This window comes from Elephas maximus, chromosome 11 (assembly GCF_024166365.1).
Source record: "Elephas maximus indicus isolate mEleMax1 chromosome 11, mEleMax1 primary haplotype, whole genome shotgun sequence".
Taxonomy (NCBI): Eukaryota; Metazoa; Chordata; class Mammalia; order Proboscidea; family Elephantidae; genus Elephas; species Elephas maximus.
The window spans coordinates 20,615,877-20,642,304 of record NC_064829.1 but is presented as its reverse complement, the minus strand read 5'-3'; the positions used below and the strand labels follow the sequence as shown (position 1 = coordinate 20,642,304).

General features: G+C 41.9%; 1 protein-coding gene across 1 annotated transcript; it reads right to left on the bottom strand.

Annotated features, from left to right (window-relative positions):
• Nucleotides 1-832: 832 nt before the first annotated feature.
• MYL12B (myosin light chain 12B) lies at nt 833-22,208 on the bottom strand. The gene is made up of 4 exons (XM_049901034.1): nt 22,107-22,208; nt 7,560-7,758; nt 4,672-4,833; nt 833-1,245 (listed from the first exon to the last, which is right to left on the bottom strand). The coding sequence occupies exons 2-4, from the start codon at nt 7,741-7,743 to the stop codon at nt 1,073-1,075; spliced, it is 519 nt and encodes a 172-aa protein (XP_049756991.1). The 5' UTR covers nt 7,744-7,758; nt 22,107-22,208; the 3' UTR covers nt 833-1,072.
• Between the last annotated feature and the right edge of the window lie 4,220 nt (nt 22,209-26,428).

Genomic DNA, 26,428 nt, shown 5'->3' with positions numbered 1-26,428 from the left:
TGGCTTTTTAATGTAATGGAAATGAGTGACTTCCACGGCATCTGTAGCTCTTCACGGAGACAGCAGAGTGGTTAAAGCACTACAAGTTCTTGGGTTGGGCACCCATGTTGGAACTGCCAACTCTTTCACTTACTGATAGTCACGCAGATCACTGACTCAACCACCCTGAGCTCAGTCCCCCACAGGAGATCCAGGGCTAGTAAAAATCCATCTCACAACGCTGTTGGGAGGATCCAGGGCTTCACACACAGTACACAGTCAATAGTAACTACTCTTCTTCAGAATTTTGCTTCATCTTAGAATTTTATATCAATAAAATGTTTACTATTTCCTCAGATACATTCTATATTTATCATACAATAATTTAAACATCTTACTAAAAAAAACCAAAAACCAAACCTGCTGCCGTCGAGTCGATTCCGACTCATAGCAACCCTATAGGACAGAGCAGAACCGCCCCATAGTTTCCAAGGAGCGCCTGGTGGATTCAAACTGCTGACCTCTTGGTTAGCAGCCGTAGTACTTAACCACTATGCCACCAGGGTTTCCAAACATCTTACTAGAGAGGTGTGAAAAACACAAAGGCAAGATGAGGTACTTATCAGTTCCGAGAACACTGTTGCATATCCCTAAGAAACCAGTTTTACCATGAGATCTGAATTATGAGAAGCTGAAAGCCTGAAAAAAGGACTACCCCCAACTACCATTCATTTATTTAACTTGTCATTATATTCCATCTGAGTCAGCATAATCTTTATTTCAAAATAACATTTTTATTACATAAAAATGTAAAAATCCAGCAAAAACAGAAATACGGATATATTTTCCTGGGATTTCACATTTGTCGATTTTTATTCGTAATCTCTTTTTCAGTACAATTTACAACCTCATCCCCATTCCCAGCCTGATTATACAGGTGCTATGTGGCAGAAAGGTCTGGAATAAATACATCCAAAACAAGGGCAGAGCTGTGAAGCTAAGTGCATGCATGAAACAGGATCTATGAGGGGAAAGTGTCTTGGAAATAAAATAGTGTAGGACAAGGTAATTGGAAGGCTTAACTTAAGTTCGTTCAGTCATCCTTGTCTTTTGCTCCGTGTTTAAGGATGCGCGTGAACTCAATGTAATTGAAATTCCCCTTTTTGTCAATAGGGGCTTCTCTGTAGAGCTCATCCACTTCCTCATCCGTGAACCGATCTCCCATGGTTGTCAGCAGCTCTCTCAGGTAATCTTCTTGAATGGTGCCTGGGGGGTAACAGAAAGAAGAGAATAATAAATACTTTCCCAGCTCTTTAATGCTTCATTTCTAAACCATGTCAATCTTACAAAGTATTTCAGAATATCCATAACTACATGAACAAAATAAATTAGCAAACTAAGGCAAAGATAACCATATCATTTTCCAATTATGTTTAGAACCCAGTATTAGCTTAATTTTATAAGTTCCATTACTGAAGTTTTTAGATGATTTAATCTAAAGCAAGTATTTTCTAGAGAAAAAACCCTCTATATTTCATAGATACAAAACAAAAAAAAAGCTGAAAGCTCTCATAATAAAGCAAAATAGTTCATTTTAAACCATCTACTCTCAACTTAAAAAAAAAAAGTGCTTTAACAATTAAAAAAAAAAAAAATAGTTTTAACAATTAGAAAACCCATAGTCTTGACCACCCTCCTGCCCTGGACGTCATTCAGTCACCAGGCTCTACTTGTTGCTGGGTGCCAGGAACACGGTGGACATGGCAGACATGGCACTTCTGAGCGTTTCCTTCCAGTCCTTGTCCACATGTATGTTTCTTTTTCTTCCACAATTGAGTCATATCACATATACTTTTATATTCTGCCATTTCCATTTTAAATATCTTATATACTTTGAAAGCCCTTAGCACTCTTGAATTTTTTCAAAAATACATTCTCTTTGTGACAAATGTAAACAATACATGGGTATATAAAATTAAGAGCGATGATTCCTTCACCTTTATTCTTAGATGTAACTGACACTGCAGTTTGGCGTGCACCCGCCCATTCAGATACAAGCACGTCCCTGTACTATAAAACAGACTGCATGATTACGAAGGGCAGTGTCTGTACCGTACTCATCTTCAGGACTCCTGTGCGCAGCCCAGAGATGCTCAACACATAAGTGGGGAACTCAATCCTATGGAACAGATGGACCAGAACTTTTTTTACTTTTCTAACACTTAGATTCTTTGAAAATTTTTCAAGTTTTTTAGAGTGAGATTTTTTCTATATTCTTAAATTTCCTTGATGATTCTCATTCAATCTTAAACTTCTGTAGTATCTAAAAATATATACATAAACCACAGCATCTTTAAAAAACTTTGACTATTACAAAAAATTAATTTTTTAAAATTACTATACAGATTGTAACATTCTTTGTTCCACTGATGAATGATCTGAGCTATATTTGCATTTCTGAGCAATTTGGAAATGTAATGATTTTCTTTGAAAATATTTTTTAAAGAAGCTGTCAATCAACTTCTCAAAATGGTTTTTCAGCCCAGTAGTGATGAGCAACCCCAGCACAGACTGTAGTCTCTAAATACATTTCCATTAAAAGGAACACGAGCTTCGTGGAGAAGTGGCTGATTCCAGGTCTGAGTCAGGAAATGTACAAAAGGGTTCCGAACATTTTCTCATACAAGAATTTGTTTCACCAAATAACAAATGAAGTGAACAGTGCAAATTGTACATTTCTTTGTTGGTAGCCTGCAAATAGGACTTTTTCTGAACTACTTCCCTAACATTTATTGAACACCTACACAAGAGAAAACAGGCTCAGATATACTAAGTAACTTGTTCAAAAGACGCAGCATGTAAGCAACAAAGGTAATAATCAGACATAAGTTAAACTCTATAACACTACAGGAAAAACAAGTATCGCTGTTGTTAGCTGCTGTCGCATTGATTCCAACTCCCGGTGACTCCACGTGTGCAGAATAGAACTGCGCTGCAGGGTTTTCAAGGCTGTGACTTTCCAGAAGCAGATTTCCAGACCTGTCTTCTGAGGCCCCTCTGGGTGGGTTGGAACCGCCAACCTTTTGGCTCATAGGTGAACACTTAACTGTTTGTGCCACCCAGGGATTCACAGGAAAAACAAGTATACATAATATTATTCATATTTTCATTACCATTTTATTCCAAATGACATTTTCTAAAAAGACATGAATTTGAATACTTTGGTGTCAATCCTTTTGAGAATATTCATTCATTCATCTAATAAATATTTATTGGGGTACACTATGCATCAGATACTGTGCTAGGCATTGTGGGGAACAGACTTTGCTTAACAAGAGGTCTCTCCTCTTCAGAAATGTACAGCCTAGAAAGAGATGAGACTTGTGCATAAATATTAATAAGAATAAAATGAGTGAAATATACGATAGGGGCCTTAGGCATTCTCATCAGAGGGAAGGGGGCGGGGGTGGTTGAGGTTAATGTTTACTGACATTTACGATGTACCAGGCCCTGTTATCAGAGGCAGCAAAGCTGAGCCGTTGAGGACAGGCTCTGGAGTTAAGTCTGCCTGGATATGAATGAATCCTGGTTTCACCACCTACTAACGAAGTCACTTTGTACAACTAACTTAACTTCTCTAACCCTCAATTTCTCTATTTGTAAAATGGAAATAATAATACCTACTTTCTAGGGTTGCAGTGAAGATTATACGAGATCATATAGGAAAAACACTTAGACGCTGCTTGGCAGAGAGTCAACCTTCAGGGCGTCTTAAGGGAGATAAGCAACGTTGCGCATATTCCCTGAGGTCACACAACTTGTAAGTGAGGGACCAGAGTTAGAACCCAGGACTTGTCATCCTGACACTGCACCAAATGCCAAGACCAAACGCACATGAAGGACAGTGTAGTTCTGAGAGGCAGAGGTGGAAAAGAAGGAAGGAAAGCGCAAGGTCCATCTGAGGAGGCTATGTGGGGGCTGAGGAGAGGACTAAAGGAGGAGAATAAAGGAGATAAAGGTGAACAAGAAAGAGGAAAATGAGACAAGAAAAGGGTCTACCTAGGCTTTGCTGTTGGCTGCCGTCAAGTCGGCTCCATCTCATGCCCAGCCCGTGTGTGCAGGGTAGAACTGTACTCTACAGGGGTTTCAAGCTGTGACCTTTTGGAAGAGATTGCTAGGCCTTACTTCCAAGGCGCCTGTGGGTGGTGTGAACCGCCAGCCTTTCGGTTAGTAGTCCAGTCCTTAACCATCTGCATCACCCAGGAACTCCTATCTAGGCTTTACACACTTTAAAAAATAATTTTTCTATAGAAGCTTTAAAAAAAAAAAAAAAACTAAGATTTTTATTTTTCATGTTAGTTCAGTTCAGTCTTTTTAGTGAGACTGAAAGTCTCCTAAAGAAATAGTTTTCATTGTCTAAGGAATACTACTTAACAGATAATAATTCTCCCTTTGGCTCACAGGAAGTTCAGAATGAAATTCAAAGATGAAAAATACAAACCGTGTAGCTTTACAACCTACATATCTGTGTCCTAGCAGTTCCCGGGTCATACTGTCCTACTGTAAACAACAGTCTCGCTTTACTCATTTAAAAACATCTTTATCTTACTAATTTTTTTTTTTTATTTCCTATAAAATGCCTTATTTACTCTCTGGAATGAGGCTGGGCAGAAACAAATAAATGGGAGCCACCTGTTGCTTCTTCATCAAAGCAAGCAAACGCATTTCTGATGACATCTTCTGGGTCCGTCCCGTTCAGCTTCTCCCCAAACATCGTGAGGAACATGGTGAAATTGATGGGGCCCGGAGCCTCATTCATCATGGCGTCAAGGTACGCGTCAGTTGGATTTTTCCCTGCATGAATTCGCAGTTCAATAATTAATGACTACACAATAAATGATCATCTTGCTATTGTTATGCTTCTCAACATATTTTTAAGAGTTATATCACCATCACTTGAAACTAATTTTTCAACTGACTTGCTTGCAATAAGAACATTTTAAAAAGATAATGTCTGACAACTTTAAAGGTCTCTGATGCATTACTGTAAAGACGCAGTCTGGACTTAGGCTGAATGGTGTTCACTCACTGATACTTTCTGTCAACTTTTCCTTCACTATGTTTCATTAAAAACAAAACAAATACCTGAAATTATGAACCAGGCAATGCTGTATTATCACATCTTGAATATTGACAACACTAAAGGTCCACCAAAAGGGTTGTTTCAATACCAGTTATCAAGAAAATCTAAATATTCATTTTTCCTATCATGGTACATTTACCCATGAATTCACTGTGTTTCAAAAACTTAATAAGTTGGGAGCTTATTTTGAGCACTGTTACAGATACTCCTAGGTTGCCAGACAAACTCTCAAAATGCCATTTACTCGTGTTACTGAGTAATCTTATTTAGGATTGCTTGTAATGAGGGAAGCCCTGGTGGCACAGAGGCTAAGAGTTCAGGCTGCTAACCAAAAGGTTGGCAGCTTGAATCCACCAGCCACTACTTGGAAACCCTATGGGGCAGTTCTACTCCATCCTATAGAGTCCCTGTGAGTTGGAATCAACTCCATGGCAATGAATTTGGGTTTGGTATGGGTTTTGTAACGAGAAACTGTAATCTCAGTTCCAACTGGGACCCCTTCTCCCTCTTCTAGAACTCTTCTAGAAACTATCCTGATGCTACCCTAAAAGTTGAGAGACATTCCCCTGGAATGCAAAACTGGGTCATAGTAACAGGCTACTTGTGAGCCCCCATGGTGTGGTAAAGCAGCTCTGAACTAAGGGTCTGGAATCCTGGGTTTCAATCCTAGCTCTGCTACTGGTGATGCCCTAGGGTTTACTTTTATCTGTAAAATCAACTGGTTGACCTTGGTACCTCTAAGGAGCCTTCCAGCACTAATGTGTGATTCTACATGAAAAGAAGACCTGTAAGTTAGATATTTATCTCTAAGGAAGCAGCTCAATATCACATCCAGCTAAGAGCTAATGAAAGTCAAATCTAGAAATAGTTCAGCAGTAAACTTTAATCCTGGGCATCTGGGTAAAACTGAAATCCACAATGGCATCTATTTCCCTGCATTGTAATCCTGTCTCATTACACCTATTCAAGATGCTAACACAAACATTAGCCCAAACCTCATCTCAAGATTCATTAAATAAGTAAAAGTCACTAAAGAGATTTACTGTCCAACATTCAGATTTAACCTGACTCTTCTGCACCAATTTCTGGGGGAAAACGTATGACCCCAAGCTGTCATAAGAACCCTAACGTACAAAAAATACAGGGATTTAAAATGAATTGGTTCCGGCTAAGCACTTATGGGCCTATTCAAGGTGTTCAATACAGTTTGTAGATTTGAGAGGTAAATGTGTATCTCCGAAGGTATGGGGTTCCCCCAAACAGAGGGCCCCAAAGTTGGCCTCTTACACTACTACCACTCTGCATTCAACAAATACTTACTGAGCATCTACTAGGAGCAGGGTATGGGGCTTGAGTGTTTCATTCTGAAATATAGCTAAATCCCTCAATTTTCCTTCTGGGGTGATTTTGCCCAAGAAAACACTTCGTCAGCTACCCTGAACGTGAAAACACTGGGACACGATATACAATATCTAGGTTCTACTCTCACACTGACTAAGTGTTGCAAATGCTAATAACTGGTAGATCGAGGTCAAGCATGTATGGGTGTTCATTACACTGTTCTTTCCACATTTTGTAGGCTTGAAAATTTTCAAAATAATATGTTAGGGGAAAGAAGAAAAAGATAAAAGATAAAAATGCTAGCTAATGGTTTTGTGGATACTAAAAACAAACAAACAAAAATCCCTTTCGCTTTAACCCCTGGCCCTCAAGTTGCCCTTTCTGGCTAACTATCCAAGCACATTGCCACCTGCAGAGCCTAACTGCAGGCCGTCCGCAGCCCACCAGCCCCAGCTGCTTTGGCCTATTAAGGACTAACTGGCTTGTCATTCCTTTATTCCCAACTGTAAAGTTACTGCTGACTCTGGGCAGAAGATGTAGAATCCTCTGAGTTCTTCTTTCTTTTCCTCCTTCCTTTTAAGATCAAAACCATTTTTGACCAAAAAAAAAATCATACAGGAAATAATAAATTAACACCTATATACCCAAAATAACAAATGGCAATTTAGGTTTGGTTTAAGTCTTGTATCTTTTTATTTATTTATAAATAAAGCTGTGCAAATCCCTCCCTCCCCCTTGTGCCCCCTTTCCAGTAGAGGCAACCATCATCACTCATTACTGTCACCTCACCTCTTGTCTTTATTATTAACTAAACTTTTTGTCTGAAGCTCTGACATACGTAGGCATCCCCTGGCTTTCTACCTAACAGGCCTATAGTATTTAGCTAACAGGAATGTCAGCCTACCTGACCACTGCACCTGCCAGGTCCCCAATTCTGCAGGCTTATCCTATCTTATGACTGGACAAGTCCTGAAATGTCTCAATAGAGATTTCTGAGATAAAGAGAGGAAGATTTGTCCAACACATAGAACATGATTCTTAAAGAGCTAAATTATTATTTTTGGAAAGTGGGCATATAAAGAACATGAAAGTTTACCTAGAGAAGCAAGCATATCATGCAAATCCTCCTTGTCGATGAAGCCATCTCTATTCTGATCGATCATGTTGAAGGCCTCCTTGAATTCCTGAATCTGGGACTGGTCAAACATGGCAAACACGTTGGATGTTGCGCGCTGAGGGCGCTTCTTGGTGGTCTTGGTCTTTGCCTTTTTGCTCGACATGGTGGCTGTTTAATTCTGGAGTTAAAAAGAAAAACAAAAGTAAAAAAGAACACGTAGAACATGAAGCAAGGAAGAATGCATTACACCTGAAGTTAGTGAGTAAAAATGCCTTTGTGTGGAATGACTTCAGCTAGGTAGGCGCGCATCTAAGTGCTATTTTCAATGTGACAAGTGGACGGCTTGGGGAAAAAAAAGCAGTTTTGAAAGAATTAAGAAACAATACTCACACTTCCTGATTTTAAAACACATCTACGGCTACAATAAGCAAAACAGCCTGGCACTAGTGTAACAACTGACACCTAGACCAATGGAATAAAATTGACAGTCTAGAAATAAACCCACACAGCTATGGTCAACTGATTTTTGACAAGAGTGCTAAATCCATTCCATGGAGAAAGAAGAGTCTCTTCAATAAATGATGCTGAGAAAACTGGATTTCCACATGCAAAAAATGAAACAGGATCCATGCCTCACACCACACACAAAAGCAAATTAAAAATGGATTAAGGACCTAAATGTGCAAACTAAAATCATAAAATTCTTAGAAGAAAATATAGGGGCAATGCTGTTGGGCCTAGCTTTTAACAATAGATTATCTAATAACAAAAGCACAAACAGCAAAAGGCAAAATAGACAAATGGAATCTCACAAAAATTACAAACTTTGTTCATTAACACACTTTACCAAAAAATGAAAAGACGAGCTACTGACTGGGATAGTATCTCTGGAAACTGTATATCTGGTACCAATCTAAGAAACAAAATATATATAAAGCTTTGACAACTTAATTCATTACTGTTGGATTAATGGCATATCAGCACTATTCACAATAGCCAAAAAGTGGAAACAACCTAATTGTCCATCAACATACGAACTGATAAACAAAAGTGGTGCCTACATACAACAGAACACTACTCAGCCAGTAAGAGAAATGAAATCTTAATACATGCTACAATATGGATGGAGCTTAAGATATTATGCTGAGTGAAATAAGTCAATCACAAAAGGACAAATATTGCATGAACCCTCTTATATAAAAAGATAAGAACGCGCAAATATATACAGACCAGTTTCTAAGTGGTTATCAGGGGTAGAAGGGAGGGGGAAAGAGGGGTTACCGCTTATAGAGTACTGAGTTTTGGTTTATGGTGATGGAGAAATCACATTGATTGATGATAGGGTTGTGCAGCCAATTAATGTAATCGCTGTCAATAAGTTCTACACCTGTAACAAGTTGAACTGGCAAAAGTTGTGATGTATTTACAACACTGACAAAAACAAACAAAAAAGAGTAGCTGCTGAGGCTGCTTATGTACAACCAGACACCTCACAGGATTTGATTCCTTGGCTTGCAGGCTCAGGGTCATGGTTTCATGGGACATCCAGTTAATTGGGCTAGTAATGTGTTTAGTGCTTCTGTTCTACCTCCTAGTTCACTGAGTAGTGCCTGGGGTTTTCAAAGCTTCCCAGTGGCCATTCCAAGCACAACAATTGGTCTCTATTCATCTGGAGCAGCAGAGTAAGGACTGCCAGGAACAGGAGGAGGATACAGAATGTGTGGCTAACTGCCTCCAAGAACAACTGCCTCCTTTGCCATGAGACCAGAAGTGGATGGTGCCTGGTTACCACTACTGAACAGTTTGATCAAAGATTCTATAGAAGAGTTCTGATCAAAAGGGGGGAAATGCAGAACAGAATTTCAAATTCTCAAGGAATCCAGACATTTTGGAGATGTGGAGGCTGGATGAACCCCTGAAACTATTACTCTAAGATGATCTTTAAACCTTAAACCAAACATATCCCAATGTCTTCTTAAAACCAATAGTTTAGCTTAACTAGTAAAAAAAATACCTGCCTTGAGCATTATGCTCTTTTAAGATCTATCTACAATGGATCAAATTGATAATGGCAACTCGAAAGATTAGGTAGGAATCTCAGGGGCAGTGCGTTTATGCTAATGGAGGAGGAACAACTCAGAAAAGGAGGGTGAGAATGGCTGCACAACTTGAAGAATGTAATCAATGTCATTAAATTGTACATGTAGAAACTTGAATTTGTGTTTAAGATTTTCTGTGTATATTCTCAACAACAAACATTATTTAAAAAAAAGAACAAAATAAAAATTTCCCCCCAAATTTCCCAAGACCAATTTTCATCAGGCGGGAATTAACTTTAAAATATATTTACAACAGCTAACATTTACTGGGTGTTTACTGCGTGACTAGCACTGCTATGAAGGAATGGGGTACCCCTGAAGAGTACGGCTCCAAAGTCAGCCTCTTAAACTCTCACAAGGAGTGTTCCATTTAGTCCTCACAAGAGTACAGTATACTCTTATTTACATTTTATAACCAATATAACATAATCTCTCGGAGCCTCAGTTTTTTCATCAGTAAAACATGGTATCTATTTCAATATGAGGTGAGAACTAAATGAAATAATGTATGCAAAGATACTAGCATAGTCCATGTAAGGCATATGCTAACAAGGCTCTCATCATCAAAACCTACTCCTCAGTCTTGCACTCCCTTCTTGTTACACCCCGGCCTCCCCTTTCCCTTGACAAAGCTTTCAGAATAGTCTAACAGTCAACTGTTTCCACTTCCTCACCTTTACAATCACTCTTTGGTTCTCTGTAATACAGCATTGGCAGTAGCCTCCAACACTCTACTGAAAGCCACCAGTAATTTAAATGTCAAAACAATGGACACTTTTCATTCCAGTTTTTATTTGAAGTTTTAAATAATACAAATAAAACACAAAAATATTATCAGCTTTGTGGTTAGGAAGTCTGGAGTTCAAATCTCAGCTCTACCATTATAAGCTACATGTAACCTCTGAAAACCCAGACAACAGAGTAATTTTCCAATCTAATGTCCTATCCAATCTTGACAACTGCTCTGAAATAGGTACTTGCCGTTGCTGTTGGGTTGATTCAGATTCATGGCAACCTATGTATTTCGAAGTAGGAATGTGTCCCACAGGGTACTCAATGACTGTAATTTCATGGAAGTAGATCATCGGGCCTTTCTTCCATGGCACTGCTGGATAGATTTGAACCTACAACCTTTCGGTTAACAGCCAACAGCAAACCATTTGCACCACCCAGGGACCTCAGATAGATACAGATAGATACTACCTAGGTTTAAAAACAAAAACAAAAAAAACCATCTCTCTCTCTCTCTATGGCTCCTGGGTAGTAAGAATTTAACCTTGCCCAAAGAGGGGTCTGGCTTTTACCCTAGGCTCCTGAGATGTAAACTCTAACCCCTTGGAATGCCCTGCCTGATAGTTTACCTGGGGGCCTAAGGCCAGCCAGACTGTCCCAACAATGCAATTTATGGTAGGGGCTTTGAGTCAGGTAGTGTGGATACTAAGTGGGCAATCAACCATGTCTATGTGATGGAGTCCCATAAAGAACTCTGGACATCAAGGCTCAGGAGTGTCCCTGGTTGGCAATGCTGTGTGTGTAGGGTCACACATTGTTCCCGTGAGGCGTTGTGTCTCTACAGGGACAGGAGGACTGGAAACTCAGCACTTAAAATCTCTGGGACTCTGCTCCCCACGTCTCTTCCCTTGGCTGACTTTAATCTGTATCTTTTCACTTAATAAACCATAACGATAAAAGCTTTCAGTGAGTGAGTCCTGTAAATTCTTCAAATTATTCAACCTGAAGGTGGTCCTGGGGACGCCAAACTTGCAAATGGTGTCCTAAGTGAGGGCAGTCTTGCGGACCGTTCCCTAACTCTGCAACCCCATAGTATGGAACAGATGACTAGCCAGGTCAGTGGCTGAGCAAGGGGATTTTGGATCTGGGTCTCAAGAATTTCCGGTCTCAGACTTTCTACACCTCCATTGTCGACTTCTCTTTTTTTCAATCCAAAGAACACCCCACAGCAATTCAGCTTGGCTTAGCGGTGTAGTTTGACATACATCAGCCTTAAAGTCCTTGCTGTAACACTCAGGATGTCCGGTCCAACTCCTTCCCCTCCCTACTCACTTGTCCTCAATAAATGCTAATTATCTTCTCCTTCCCATAATTTAGCTTGTTATTTGACCTTAATTATATCAAAGGTTAAGTCACACAGACAAAATGCTGTTGGATTAGGGTATTTTTCTCATGTTAAAAATTCTATGATTCTATTTCTTCAAGATATAATTGGTATTGCTATTGTTGTGTGCCATTGAGTCAATTCTGACTCATAGCGACTGTCATGGTTAAGACTGTGAGTCTACTGGGCTTGGGTCATGATTCTCAGTGGTTTGGCAGTTATGTAATGATGTAGTCATCCTCCATAATGTGATCTGATGTGATCAGCCAGTCAGTTGTATAGGGAGTTTCCTTGGAGGTATGGCCTAGATTCAACATACATACGGACACCCTCGCAAAGCTTGCTTGCTTGCTCTGGATCCCATATCTGGCTCATCGTCATGTGACCTCCAGTTCTTGGGACTTGAGCCAGCAGCCTGGTGTACTGCCTGCCAATCTTGGGATTCGTCAGCCTCCGCAGTCTGTGAGCCAGCAGCCTGCTGTCTTATCTGCCAATTTTGGATTCGTCAGCCTCTGTAGCCCATGAGCCAGCAGCAGCCTGATGTCTGACCTGCTGATCTTGGGTTCATCAGCCCCTGCAGCTACATGAGTCAGGAGACACCTCAAGCCTGACCCACTGTCATGAATTGAATTGTGTCCCCCCAAAAATATGTATCAACTTGGTTAGGCCATGATTCCCAATATTGTGTGGTTGTCCTCCATTTTGTGACTGTAATTTCATGTTAAGAGGATTGTAACACCACCCTTACTCAGGTCACCTCCTTGATTCAAGGTAAAGGGAGTTTCTCTGGGGGTGTGGCCTGCACCACCTTCTATCTCTCAAGAGATAAAAAGGAAAAAGAAGCAAGCAGAGAGTTGGGGACATCATACCATCAAGAAAGCAGCACCAGGAACTGAGCACATCCTTTGACATGGGGTCCCTGTGCCTGAGAAGCTCCTCGAGCAGGGGAAGATTGAGGACATGGACCTTCCTCCAGAGCCGACACAGAAAGAAAGCCTTCCCCTGGAGCCGACACCCTGAATTCGGACTTGTAACCTACTAGGCTGTGAGAAAATTAATTTCTTTTTGTTAAAGCTATCTACTTGCGGTATTTCTGTTACAGCAGCCCTAGATGACTAACACACCCACAGACTTGGGACCTGCCAGCCTCCACAACCACATGAGCCATTTCCTTGAGATAAATCTTTCCCTCTCTCTTCATATATATGTATACACACACGCTTCACTCATTTTGCTTCTCTAAAGAACCTAGCCCAAGACAGCGACCCTACAGGACAGAACAGAACTGCCCTATAGGGTTTACTAGGCTATAATGTACAGGAACAGGTTGCCAGGTCTTTTCTCCCAGGGAGCAGCTGATGTATTCAAACTGCTGACCTTCTGGTTAGCAGCCAAGCGCTTAACTTTTATACCACCAGGGCTCCTATAATAAGTATAAAAGGCAGTAAGTCTTAAGACAACAATTACTTCTACCCCTTAATATCAGCAAATTATGTTTGTAATAGAATCACTTAGGAAAACATTCGAGAGAGTAAATACTAAGAAAAAAAAAAAAAGATCAGTCAATCGATTTATGCTAACTCTATTTCCTAAGGCTAACTTCAAAAGACACTACATTTAAACATTTTTGAAGCTTTGTCCAAGTTCTCCAAGAAGTTGACAAAAAGACAGGATTAAACATGCAAGGATCTTATTAGGGGAAAATGCCTGTTAGAGAGAATGGAGAGGTAGCCTGCTAAGGGCAGAAGAGCCATCAGGCGGTGAGGAAATCTGATTTTCCAGTAAAGGTGACAGGGAAGAGAAGTTGCTGGAAGAAAACCAAAACCAAACCAAACCAAATGCCATCGAGTCAATTCTGACTCATAGGGACCCTGAAGGACAGAGTAGAACTGCCCCATAGAGTTTCCATGGAGTGCCTGGCGGATTCGAACTGCTGTCTCTTGGTTACCAGCCGTAGCACTTAACCACTGTGCCACCAGGGTTTCCTGGTAGAAGAAAACTAAGAGCAATTCATGAATTGCTGTGACAGCCAGAACTTGACTTGACGCCTTGTATTTTCAGGTCTTACAAATTTTCTACCTTTGACAGGGTGTAGTCTCACCAATTTTCTAACACTCATTTTAGTGGAAAACATTTGAGTTTTCCTTCTCTGACAAGTTTCTACCTTACGCAGGTTTTACTGTATAAAAAAAAAAAAAATAGTGCTATTGAGACGTTTCCGACTCATAGCGGTCCCAATATGATACCAATAAAAACTACACACACACCCTATATAAGTACGCATAACATCAGTTGCAAAGTGAGGCAAAAGTTATATCAGAGCAATCAATTTGAAGGGAACACTTGCCCCAGAAGAAACTACCATTCTTTCTCCTTACCTTCTGAGTTAAGTATCTTGGCTTTCTCCACTATGTCACCTCCCATTCATTTCAAACCACCACTATAATCTGGTTTTAAATTCTCTACCGCAACTGTTTTCAAATAGCTAAACCCAGTCTAAATCTTCTTGGTCCACTCTGCTGTATGTGACACTATTTTATCTTCAGGGACTCAACAGCTCTTGCCCTTTAATAAGGGAGACTGCTAAACTTTATACTGGAAAGATTGGTCAACGTAAAATTGCTGTAATCAACTTGGTGATACCAACTTACTCTCACTGGTTCTCCTATTTCTATGACTACTCCTCCATTTTCTTCTTAGGCTTTTATCTCCTCCACTCACTTAAATACTCATGTTTCCCAGTATTCTGGGTGTCGACGGCTTCACGTTCTTTTTACTCTTTGCTTTCCTTGGATGATCTCATCGACTCTCACCATTCTGACAGTAATTATGACTCCCAGTTCTGTATCTCACGCCTGGCCTTTCCCTTGAGCTTCAGATTCAAATATCCAACTGCCTGTGAAAGGCAGCCATTTGGATATCTCAGACATTTCATAATCAGCATGTTGAGAACAGAATTCATTATCTTCCCTCATAAGCTTTCTCATGTTTTAGTTAATAGCACCATCATTTACCCACTCGCCAAGCCAAAAACCTAGGTGTTACCCCCGACTCATACCTCTCCCTGATGAATCAAGTCCTGCCTCTTAAATACTTCTCAGATAAGCTCATCTTTCTCATTCCTTCTCATCACCACCCTAAACTAGGCCCTCATCATCTCTTGTGTAGAATATTTCTATGACTTCCTAACCAGTCTCTTTTTGCCTCTTGGTCCCCTCAAAACTACCCTTCATATCCTAGCCAAAGATACCTAAAACATGAATATGACCATAGCATTCCTCTTGCTAAAATTTTTGGTTCTCTACTGCCTATAGGGTAAATGTTCTTAAGCATGGCACTCAACATCCTCCTTTCCCTGCTCCGGAATGGCCTTTCCAGCTTCACCTCTAGCCATTCTCCACCTTGTACCTTCTCTTCGGCAACACCAAACGGCTTATCTTTTCCTAAGGCACCATGCAGTGTGGCTTCTATAATATTGCTCTTGCTATTTTTTTTTCCCAGCCAAAAAACACCCTGGCCCACATCTCTTACCTTAGGACAAGAGATTTAAAGGAAGGAACTGAAGATTAAAAATATTAAATAACTTGCCTCTAGTGGCAGAGCTAATATTGAAACCCCACTTGTTATAGGTTATTTCTTCCTATGTGCATTCTACTTCATACTAAATGTTCCTCCTACTTATTTTGAGTTTAATGTGGAATTTTAAAAAGCCTTTCAATGCTACCAATATAATGTAACTAACACTGATTTCTGAATAGCTACTCTCCTCTAAATTCAAATCCTGGGCAGAATGAGTTTTCAAATAAATCCAAACAATACTGGGGAAACCAACGTGCAGACTAGAACTAAAAAAAAGTATATGGGAAGAAAATGCAAGGTTAACTGTTACGGGCACTCTGGAGAATTGTACAATGTAGCAGCCTGGTTTAGGGTTTAATCAAGTAGCAACACTTTCAATCAGTCATGGTCTTGGTTTGAAACCTTTACTAGAACTGTCAAACTACTGGCGTTTAATCTACAGCTATAATAACAAAGAAACAAAAAACCCAACTCTACCCTTAGTTACAGACAGAAAACAGCCATACAGAACACAGCCCATAATATACTGCATAATCCTCAACAGACTTCTTGCTTCCTTCTCTAAATTTGTATTTTATTATTTCTGTAAATTTCTAATTTAAAGTGTCTAAAAAGTATATAGTGTTCACAAAGGTTACAACAAGACAAGGAATTAGGAATAGTGGTATTACAGGTGGTTGTAGCATCAACATGTTTAGATAATAATCCCATTAGCACAGAATGTTTGCAAAGACACCTGCTGTACTATTATGCAAATCAAACATGGGCAGTATAATCACAGGTCCCAGTGAGGAGCCCTGGTAGTGCAGTGGTTAAGAGCTATGGCTGCTAACCAAAAGGTTGGCAGTTCGAATCCACTAGCCACTCCTTGGAAACCCTATGGGGCAGTTCTACTCTGTCCTACAGGGTCGCTATGAGTCAGAATCGACTTGACTGCAATAGGTTTGGCTTCTGGTTTGTGTGGTGCAAACAGTTAAATGTTGACTACTAGCTAGAAGGTTGGTAGTTCAAACCTATCCAGAGGTGCCTCCAAAGACAGGCCTGGCACAGCCCTGAAAACCCGACTGAGCAGTTCTACTCTGCCCACATGGGAAGTGATCTGACGGCAGCTAACGACGACGACATAATCATTTATAAGCAGAAACTGCCTGTGAACTTCATCCAGCCTACGTGATTTTATTGGAAGCCTGGGAAAGATGCCCAGGGAGCATAATTCTTTGAGTCGTTTGCCTTTAAGCATGTAAGTCAGCTAGTACATTCTGTCACCATATGGCAAGTGTGGCTCTCCGAATAGTTAACCCTCTAGTTTTAATCCTGGCTGCACATCAGAATCACTCTGGGAGTTTAAAAAACTGCCACCCGGGTCCTAATCTGTTGGGTGCCGTTGAGTAGATTCCCAGAGAACTGCCACGTAGGCTGTAATCTTTATGAGGCAGACTGCTGGTCTTTTATCCTGAGATGTAGCTGGTGGGTTTGAATTACCGATCTTTTGGATAGCAGCCAAGTTCTTAACCACTGCGCCATCAGGGCTCCTTGTCCAGCCTAAATAAAACTGAGTATCTGGGGATGGGGGTGGGGCATCTTTATTTTTTGAAAGGCACCAGGTAATTCCAATGTACAGTGAAAGTTCAGAACCAATTTGTTAACCACTCAGGACCCACTGGCTGTTTCTGCATCTAGTTTCCCTTCGTCTTTCAATGCTGGTCATTATAGTTTCATGGAGATGCTGGAGACCTGGGTCCTAATTCTAGTTCTGTCACTGACAACTTGTATGGCCTTTGATCATTATAGCCTTCCCAGGCCTCACTTTCCTTACCTATAAAAGAAAAAGGTCAGGCAAATCAAAAGTCACAAGTCAGCAGCTACCAAACCATATGCATCTCCCCCCAGGGATGACCTTCAAAATGGCTTTTTAAAAAACTAAAATTAGTTTGCCAACATTTAAAAAAAAAAACTGAACCTTTTACAAAACTTAGCTTTCAGACATCTTGAATCTTTTGAATCACTGGGCAGTTCAAATCCACTAGCCGCTCCTTGGAAACCCTATGGGACCGTTCTACTTTGTCTTATAGGATGGCTATAAGTTGGACTTGACTAGACGGCAACAAGTGTTTGTTTTTTTTTAAATTTAATTTCTCACCAAGTTCTGTGGGTCCCTCTTTTCAAATGCAACAGATTCATCCCTTCTGTCAACATTCCTGTCATCACTATCCAATTCTGGCTGATATTCATCTGCTGATTGGCTAGTTCCTCTTGCTTCCTAACTGGAGTTTCCTTCAGTTTCCATGCACATTTGAATGACTGTGCTTTTCTTAAACAATGGTTGAAAAACTGGTAGCATGAAGTTACTGCTCAAAATTAGTGCAGGGGAAGAGAGCAGGAGGTGGTTCTGTGAGCAAAGGGTGATAAGGAGTTCGAGTCTCAGCCGATCTGCAGCACTGTGGTTGCAGAGAGACAGCCACGGGGCTTGGTTAGCAAGGCAGTACCAAGGTGCGGTGGCCAGGGTGGATAAACTCACACACACACACACAAAAGCAGAGAGGAGTTCTTAAGCTAAAACTGCAGGTCACTTCTGACCCAATTTTCATCTTTACCAAAGATTATCAGAATCTTTAGAGACTTCTCCTGAATTCCCACGGTCACTACTATAGACAAGAACTAACACTTTCTAATGGGGGGAGGGAATCAAAAAACTGGATAAATGATCAACAGTATAAAAACAGTAATCATAAAGAGAACTTAGCAAATAATCAAGGAAAAACGCTCCACAAAACTAACCTCATATGCATGATGACACATAATTGTTTCTATGGTGCATATTAAAGAAAAAAAAAAAGGTGCATATTAAGCACAAAATAAATCAGTTCCACAAATTATTACATTTAGTATTCTTTTCACAGAGCCAAATTCAATTTTTTAGTTTTTCTCTTCTTTGACGTTGTTGCTGTTAGTTGCCATCAAGTCGATTCTGACTCATGGTGACCCCATGTGTGCAGAGTAGAACTTCTCCATAGGGTTTTCAAGGCTGGGACCTTTTGGTAGCTCAGCTCCCTAGGCCCGTCTCCCAAGCGGGTGGGTTTGAACCACCAACCTTTCAGCTAGTAGTCGAGCACTTAACCTTTCTCTTCTTAATGCCAGTTAAACTTTTCCCATAAACCCACTGCTGTCAAGTCGATTCCAACTCATAGCGACCCTGTAGGACAGAGTAGAACTGCCCCATAGAGTTTCCAAGGAGCACTTGGCAGATTTGAACTGCCGACCTCTTGGTTAGCAGCTGTAGCACTTAACCACTATGCCACCAGGGTTTCCACTTTTCCTGTAGTATCCATATTTTCATAAAGTTTTCACTGGCCAATTTTTTCAAAAGTAGATTGCCAGCTCCTTTTTCCTAGTCTGTCCTAGTTTGGAAGCTCTGCTGAAGCCTGTCCACCATGGGTGACTCTGCTGGAATTTGAAATATCAGTGGCATAGCTCCAGCATCACAGCAACATGCAAGGGGCCAGTCCCTTGAGAAGGACGTCACACTTGGTAAAGCAGAGGTCAGCGAAAAAGAGGATGACCCTCAATGAGATGGACTGACAGAGAGGCTCTAACAATGGACTCAAACATAGCAACGATTGTGAGGATGGCACGGGGCTAGGCAGTGTTTCGTTCTGTTGTATATAGAGCCACTATGAGTTTTTTTTTTTTTTTATGAGTAGGAACCAACCTGACAGCACCTAACACCACCAACAAATCCATATTTTCATATCTGCCACATACACTGAGGAGCCCTAGTGGTGCAGCAGTTAAGGCACCTGGCTGCTAACTGAAAGATCAGCAGTTGGAACCCACCAGTCGCTCTGCTGGAGAAAGATATGGCAGTCTGATTCGGTAAAGATTTACAGCCTTGGAAAAACCCTCTAGGGCAGTTCTACCCTGTCCTGTAGGGTCGCTATGAGTCAGAATTGGCTCAACGGCAATGGGCATGGTTTGTTTTTTTTTTAACCACATACATTATAATGCTGTCATTTCTTTATTACCAGTTTCATGATCACCTCAACTGGCTGTAAACTTTCCAACCTCTGAACTCCCGTATCACTGTTTCATTACAGTGAAATTTACATACAGTGAAATGTATAGATTTTAACTATGAGTTTTTATAAAGATAGACATTCATGTAACCACCACCCCTATCAGGTTACACATTTTAACATCATTCCAGAAATTCCCTCGAAGTCAATCACCCCGTCCCCTGGCCACCACTGTTCAAATTTGTATCACTATAGATGAGTTCTGCCCGCCTTTGGACTTCTTATAAATGAAATTATACAGATGCGCCCTATGTGCCTGACTGCTCTTACCTAATGTAATGTTTTAAGATTCACCTTTCTCGTGTTCATCAGTGGCTCGTTCTTTTTTACTGAGTAGTATTCCATTGCTATGCCATTTTATACATGCATCTTTTATGAGTCTTTCCACCTTGGATTGTGGGGCCTAGTAGAGTGCCTTGTACACTGCAAGTGCTTAGTAAGTACTATTAAACAAATACATACATATGCTTCCCTCCTATAACAAACAAAAGCACATATACACTCATCATATGGTAAATGCTGGATCTGACTCTCAAAATAAGGCTATTTATTAAGCATAAACTCCACTGGAATTGCTGCTCTCTTCCTCAAGGGATACTTAACAAAACTTATCAGCTACCCTTTGCTCCATACCTGAGAGGAATAGTACTAATAATGGCCAATAACTGAGTGTTAAATATGTGCCAGTTACTGGTCTAAGTATTTTACATTGATTAACATATTTAATTCTCACAACAACTTATGATACAGGTACTACTACTACCCCCATTTCTTAGATGAGAAAATTAGGGGAAATAAAATACACAACTTGCCACAGCCACACAGCTAGAGTACAGTGGAGCTTAGAGCTAGGATCTGTACTTAGGCCATCAGGCTCCAGTGCTTGTACTACCAGCCTCTAATATCCTGCATATCCTGTTTCCCATCCACCCCACAAAAACCCTCATGTTTCAGAATCGAAATGCACTCTACACAGTTTTCAACGGCTGTGATATTTGGGGAGTAATCACCAGGCCCTCCTTCTGAGGCATCTCTGGGTAGGTGTGAACCATCAATCTTTTGGTTAGTAGCCAAGCTTTTAACTGTTTACACCACGCAGGGACTCCATTCTGCATACAGGCTGCTGAATTTCTCTACCATGAAAATGTGGATAATTAGGTGGGGGTTCGTGTAGAAGGAAGATCAGCATTAAAGATGCTAGCAAAGAGTGTATAATGAAAATCTTCCCTAGATATACGGTGTCTTTGAATCTTGGGAGAAAGAGACAATTATTCAGGTCCTCTGATCTTTCCTAACCCCAGCATTCACACCTGGGGATCTGCCCTTCACAAGTTGCAGCTCGTCTTCTCCAAACTCAGCCTCATCATTAAAGCATAAATGGATATGAGGTCAGCCATTACAGAAGTTGTTCCATTAAACAGAACCTGAACAAACAAAAAGGTGTGCCATTAGTTTCTGGTCCAGGGTCCACCTAAGACTTACCGAGAGAACAGGGCGGCATCGAGTGAATCCCTCAAGTGACCTTGAGCAAATTACCTCACCTCTCTGGGTTTTAGTTTCCTCAATTATAAAACGAAAGGGTTTCATAAGACAATTTAAAAGATCCTTCTGAACTCTAAAATGTGCATTTTTGTCTTACCAAAAGATCATTCTAAATTTATCTTACACAAAGGCTGCCAAAGCAATCCTCTAAACACCCCTTTCTTCATATTACTCCCTTAGTGAATGATACAATGCGACTCTCTAATGCCTCTTACATAATCTTTTACTTCTCGCCCGGTTTTCAAAACATCCATTTAAAAGGTTCCACTTACCCACCTACCTAACTACTCCTGTTTCCAATTATTATTCATTAGAGTTCTGTTCCATTCCGGTTGGTCCCTCCACTGTCTGCATTCCATGCACCACAATTCCCACCTTCTGAGCTTCTGCTCTTAATCCAGCCAGAAAGAAACATCCTGTAACCTGGTCCTTCTAGGTCTTAATCTAAGGATTTCAATGAGGCCCCCATTGTTTTTCAAGAAGCCTTTCCTGATTTCTGTTATTTGTCCTCTTCTTCAATCAACACGAATGAATCAAATCTTTACCAGACGCAAGGTACCGTGAGGGCTATAACTCTTAAGGAAACCACTGCATTTCGGCCTATACTAGCCATGAACTCCAGCCTCGGTTCTCTAATGGTTTTGATGCTTCACCTATGGCAAGAACCATGCATCAGAAGGCTCCTATATCCTGCACCTAAGCGCGGTGTGGGCCACGGAGCAGGTGCTCAGCACGAACACTCCCCGGTGGTCCTAATCGGCGGACCAGGGCCGCGGCGGGGCCGCCGGGCGGTCAGGGCACCAGGTGCGCGGAGCCGTACGGGTGACGCAGCACCGGCCAACGGAACCGGCCAACGGAACCCGGCCACCCACGTCCGGGCGGCGACCCCAGCCCGGCCTCGGCCCCCCGGAGTTGCCCGCCCCTCGGCTTCCGGGCCCCGGACCGCTGCCAGGGCCTCCTCGCTGACCTTCCTGCCCCGCGGCGGGACCCGGCCGCCCGGCCTCAGGCTGGCGCAGACAGGTCCTCCAGCCGCCCGGCCCGTCCGCTCGGGCCGCGGGCGCGAGGTCGGAGTGCGGGGGAAGGGGCGCCATGGAGCGCTGGAGCGAGCGCCACTCACCGTCGCCAGACACCAGAGCCGGGCTGCCCTGCGCAAGGAGACGGCGACGGCGCCGAGCTGGGATGCGGCGCGACGGCGGGCGCCCGGCACTTCCTGCCTCGAGAGGCGGGCCGGAAGACGCGCGGGTCCAACTCGAAGTGGGGGTGCTGCTGGCTTTCCTGCTCGGATGGAGCAAAGCCCGGGATGTCCGCCGAGAAATGGGGGGCTTCAAACCAACGAACAGAACCCGCGTTTGGTCGTACTTTCTTCTTTTCCGGCCTGCCGTGGCATCCCCTTCTGCGGGTGCAATGGAGCCCCAAGGCCCTCCCCCGGGATCTTCCCGGTGGCGGAGTCCCGCGCCCCTTCCGCATTCCTGAGCCGGCGGCGGCGGGGGCGGGGGCGGTGGCCGCGCGCTGGAATCTGACCCGGGCGGGGCGGAAGGAGCCGGCGGGGCGGAGAGGGGCGGGGCGGAGAGGGGCGGGGCGGAGAGGGCCGCGAGCCTTGAGGGTTTGCGGGTACCCCGCAGGTGGAAGCAGCCAGTCCTGGGCGCCCAGAATTGGCTAATGAAAGTAAAGCTTGCAGAGAGTAATTGTGTCCTATGCGATATTTGGGGACGTAAGGGGGGGCGGTGCCCGGGAAGACTCCTGCCTGCTCTCCAAACCCGTTGTCTTTAAAATTGCATTCCAGCCCGATAAATCGTTTACTCTTTCTCTTCCCTTCTTACCCTGAAATCATAAGGTCTATAGGCCCTTTGAATCGACTACACGGCAACAGGTTTTTTTTTTTTTAATTAATTAGGCCCTGGTGGCTGCAGTGGTTACAAGATAGGGCTGCTAACCAAAAGGTTGGCAGTTCAAATCCACCAGCCGCTCCTTGGAAACCCTATGGGGGAAATGCTGCTCTGTCCTGTAGGGTCGTTATGAGTCAGAATCGACTCGATGGCAACGGGATTAGGCCTTTGGAGCCATGGTGGCGCAGTGGTTAAAGTACTCGATCAGTAGCCAAAAGTATGGACCCACCAGCAGCCCTGCAGGAGAAAGATGTGGCAGTCTGCCTTTACAAAGATTTACAACCTGGGAAACCCTGTGGGGCAGTTCTACTCTGTCCTGTTGTTAGGCACCGTCAAGTCGGTTCCGACTCATAGCGACCTATGTACAACAGAGCAAAAACACTGCCCAGTCCTGAACCACCCTTACAATCGTTCTGCTTGAGCTCATTGTTGCAGCCACTGTGTCAATCCACCTTGTTGGGAGTCTTCATTTTTTCCACTGACCCTGTACTCTGCCAAGCATGATGTCCTTCTCCAGGGACTGATCCCTTCCAAATGATGTAAGATGCAGTCTCACCATCCTTGCTTCTAAGGAGCATTCTGGCTGCACTTCTTCTAAGACAGATTTGTTTGTTCTTTTGGCAGTCCATGGTATATTCAGTATTCTTCGCCAACACCACAATTCAAAGGTGTTAATTCTTCTTCGATCTTCCTTCCTTATTCATTGTCCAGCTTTCACATGTATATGATGCGATTGAAAATACCATGGCTTGGGTCAGGTGCACCTTAGTCTTCAGGGTGACATCTTTGCTCTTCAACACTTTGAAGAGGTCCTTTGCAGCAGATATGCCCAATGCAATGCGTCTTTTGATTTCTTGACTGCTGCTTCCATGGCTGTTGATTGTGGATCCAAGTAAAATGAAATCCTTGACAACTTCAGTCTTTTCTCCGTTTATGATGCTGCTCATTGGTCCAGTTGTGAGGATTTTTGTTTGCTTTATGTTGAGGTGCAATCCATAATGAAGGCTGTGGCCTTTGATCTTCTTTAGTAAGTGCTTCAAGTCCTCTTCACTTTCAGCAAGCAAGGTTGTGTCATCTGCATAACGCAGGTTAATGAGTCTTCCTCCAATCCTGATGCCCTGTTCTTCACATAGTCCAGCTTCTCAGATTATTTGCTCAGCATACAGATTAAATAGGTATGGTGAAAGAATACAACCCTGATGCACACCTTTCCTGACTTTAAACCACTCAGTATCCCCTTGTTCTGTCCAAACAACTGCCTCTTGATCTATTTACAGGCTCCTCATGAGCACAATTGTTTTGGAATTCCCATTCTTTGCAGTGTTATCCATAGTTTGTTATGATCCACACAGTCAAATGCCTTTGCATAGTCAATGAAACACAGGTAAACATCCTCTGGTATTCTCTGCTTTCAGCCAGGATCCATCTGACATCAGCAATGATATCCCTGGTTCCACGTCCTCTTCTGAAACCGGCCTGAATTTCTGGCAGTTCCCTATCGATATGCTGCTGCAGCCGCTTTTGAATGATCTTCAGCAAAATTTTGCTTGCGTGTGATATTAATGATATTTTTCTATAATTTTCACATTCGGTTGCATCACCTTTCTTGGGAATAGGCATAAATATGGATTATGTATCGGCTATGAGTAGGAATCCACTTCATGGCAATGGGTTTGGTTTTGGTATCAGGCCTTGGCCACAGCCTATGACTGTCAATTTTCCTTGCAAACACAAGAAAGTTTTATTCAAATTATTTGCTTCCCTTTGGGGCATTAAACAGAAAAGATTAGAATTATGCAGACACATACATATGTGCGAGCCTGCTCACACACACACACAATTATATAATGCTCTTTGGCAAAAGGAACCCAGAAGCTACATTATTCAGGTTTTGTTCTAGGTATCACTTGTGACAGGGTAGTTTCCCTCACCTTCAAATAATCTAGATGAATGGACAATTCAGTCTCTTCCCTCAGGGAGCTTACACTGTAGAATACATTGATCTAGATGATGGGAACTCTAAGTAGGTCAGCACTCTATAGTAGTAACTCTTCAACGGCAGCATATAGGAATAACCTGCAGGGCTCATTAAAACAGATTCCTGGGTCCCACTCCCAGATATTAATTTCATAGGTGGGGTGGTAATTCCCACTTCTAAAAAGCCCCCAGGCGATGCTGCGGTCCTCTAGCACTGCCCTAAATCCAGTTCATAACTGACGACATCTCAGTAGTGTTGGAAAAGCAACTACTGAGAAGTTACCTGGTTCTAAAATATTTACTTTCTCTTAGTTGCAGTCTGCCCTTTGGTTCAATAGTTACATAATTTTTTTTCCTACTCATCAGAAGGTTTTGGCTTCTTAGGTCTTTTTCACAGAGCTCTTCCAAGCATGGCCTTTTTCTACCCCATACACCCCAACTCCGGCTACCTGAAGCTCATAGTTAAGTCATCTGACTGTACTTTGACCTTATTCTCCATACTTAAACTTCTAGAACGGTGCTGTCCAATGATAGTCACTACCTACCTACCTGTGGCTATCCTAATTAAAGTTAAAATTCAGTTCTCGGTCATATTAGGCACGTTTTAAGTGTTCAATAGCCATATATTGCTAGTGTCCTTACAGTACAGTGCAGAGAACATTTTCATTACCACAGAGAGTTTTATTGGACAGCTTTGTTCTAAAAAATAATCCTAAGGTGTATTGTTCTCTCTGGAAAGAGAAAGAAAAAACTTGTACATATTAAAACACTGGGTATCTAAACATCAAGTGCTTGGGAAATAGTGAACTTGGCATATCCATGCCAAAGATGATTATGGTCATTAAAAAGAATGTTTTTAAAAAGGTAATAAATACAGGTAGTCCCTGACTTACAACATTTTTGGTTACCTTGAACCATACTTACGATCATTATCTTTTTTGTACACCTTGTCATTAGTAAAATGTACTACAGTGTTGCACCATGTAAAAAGACCATACAGACAACTCACACTAAATTTCTGACTAGAAACGCCATCCCCACTCCCAGGAATAATCCAGCTGATCCAGAACGTTCCACAAGTGGAGTTATTACAGCAAATGACAAAATGTCAATGTCATCCATTTTTTTCACGGATGTGTTTTTTTTATGTATTTTAAAATATATCTAAGTTTATATGTAATATTTCCAACCCCCAAAGACAAAGATCGGATTTATATACTGATAATAAAAGGCAATAATAATGAAAACTAAAAAAAAAAAAAAAAGAGATATTTGACTTAGATCAGAACCGACCTGTTGTCAGAATGGAACCCTGTTATAAATCAGGGACTACTAAAAAAAAGGGGTGACTGCCAAAACATGATTTATGAAATATTAAAAAACAAATTGTATATTCATTGGCTAAGTACTGGAGAAAAGTCCTGCCTCCTGCTGTGTGCAAGCATTTAAGAAATCTAGCATGAAAGGGCATAGGGATTTGATGTTGGAAGAACAAGTGGAAAACAGGATAAGCCACACTGGAGAAACCGGGCAGCATTTCTTCAATGTGGGATTAACTCCAGCAACCCCTTTAATG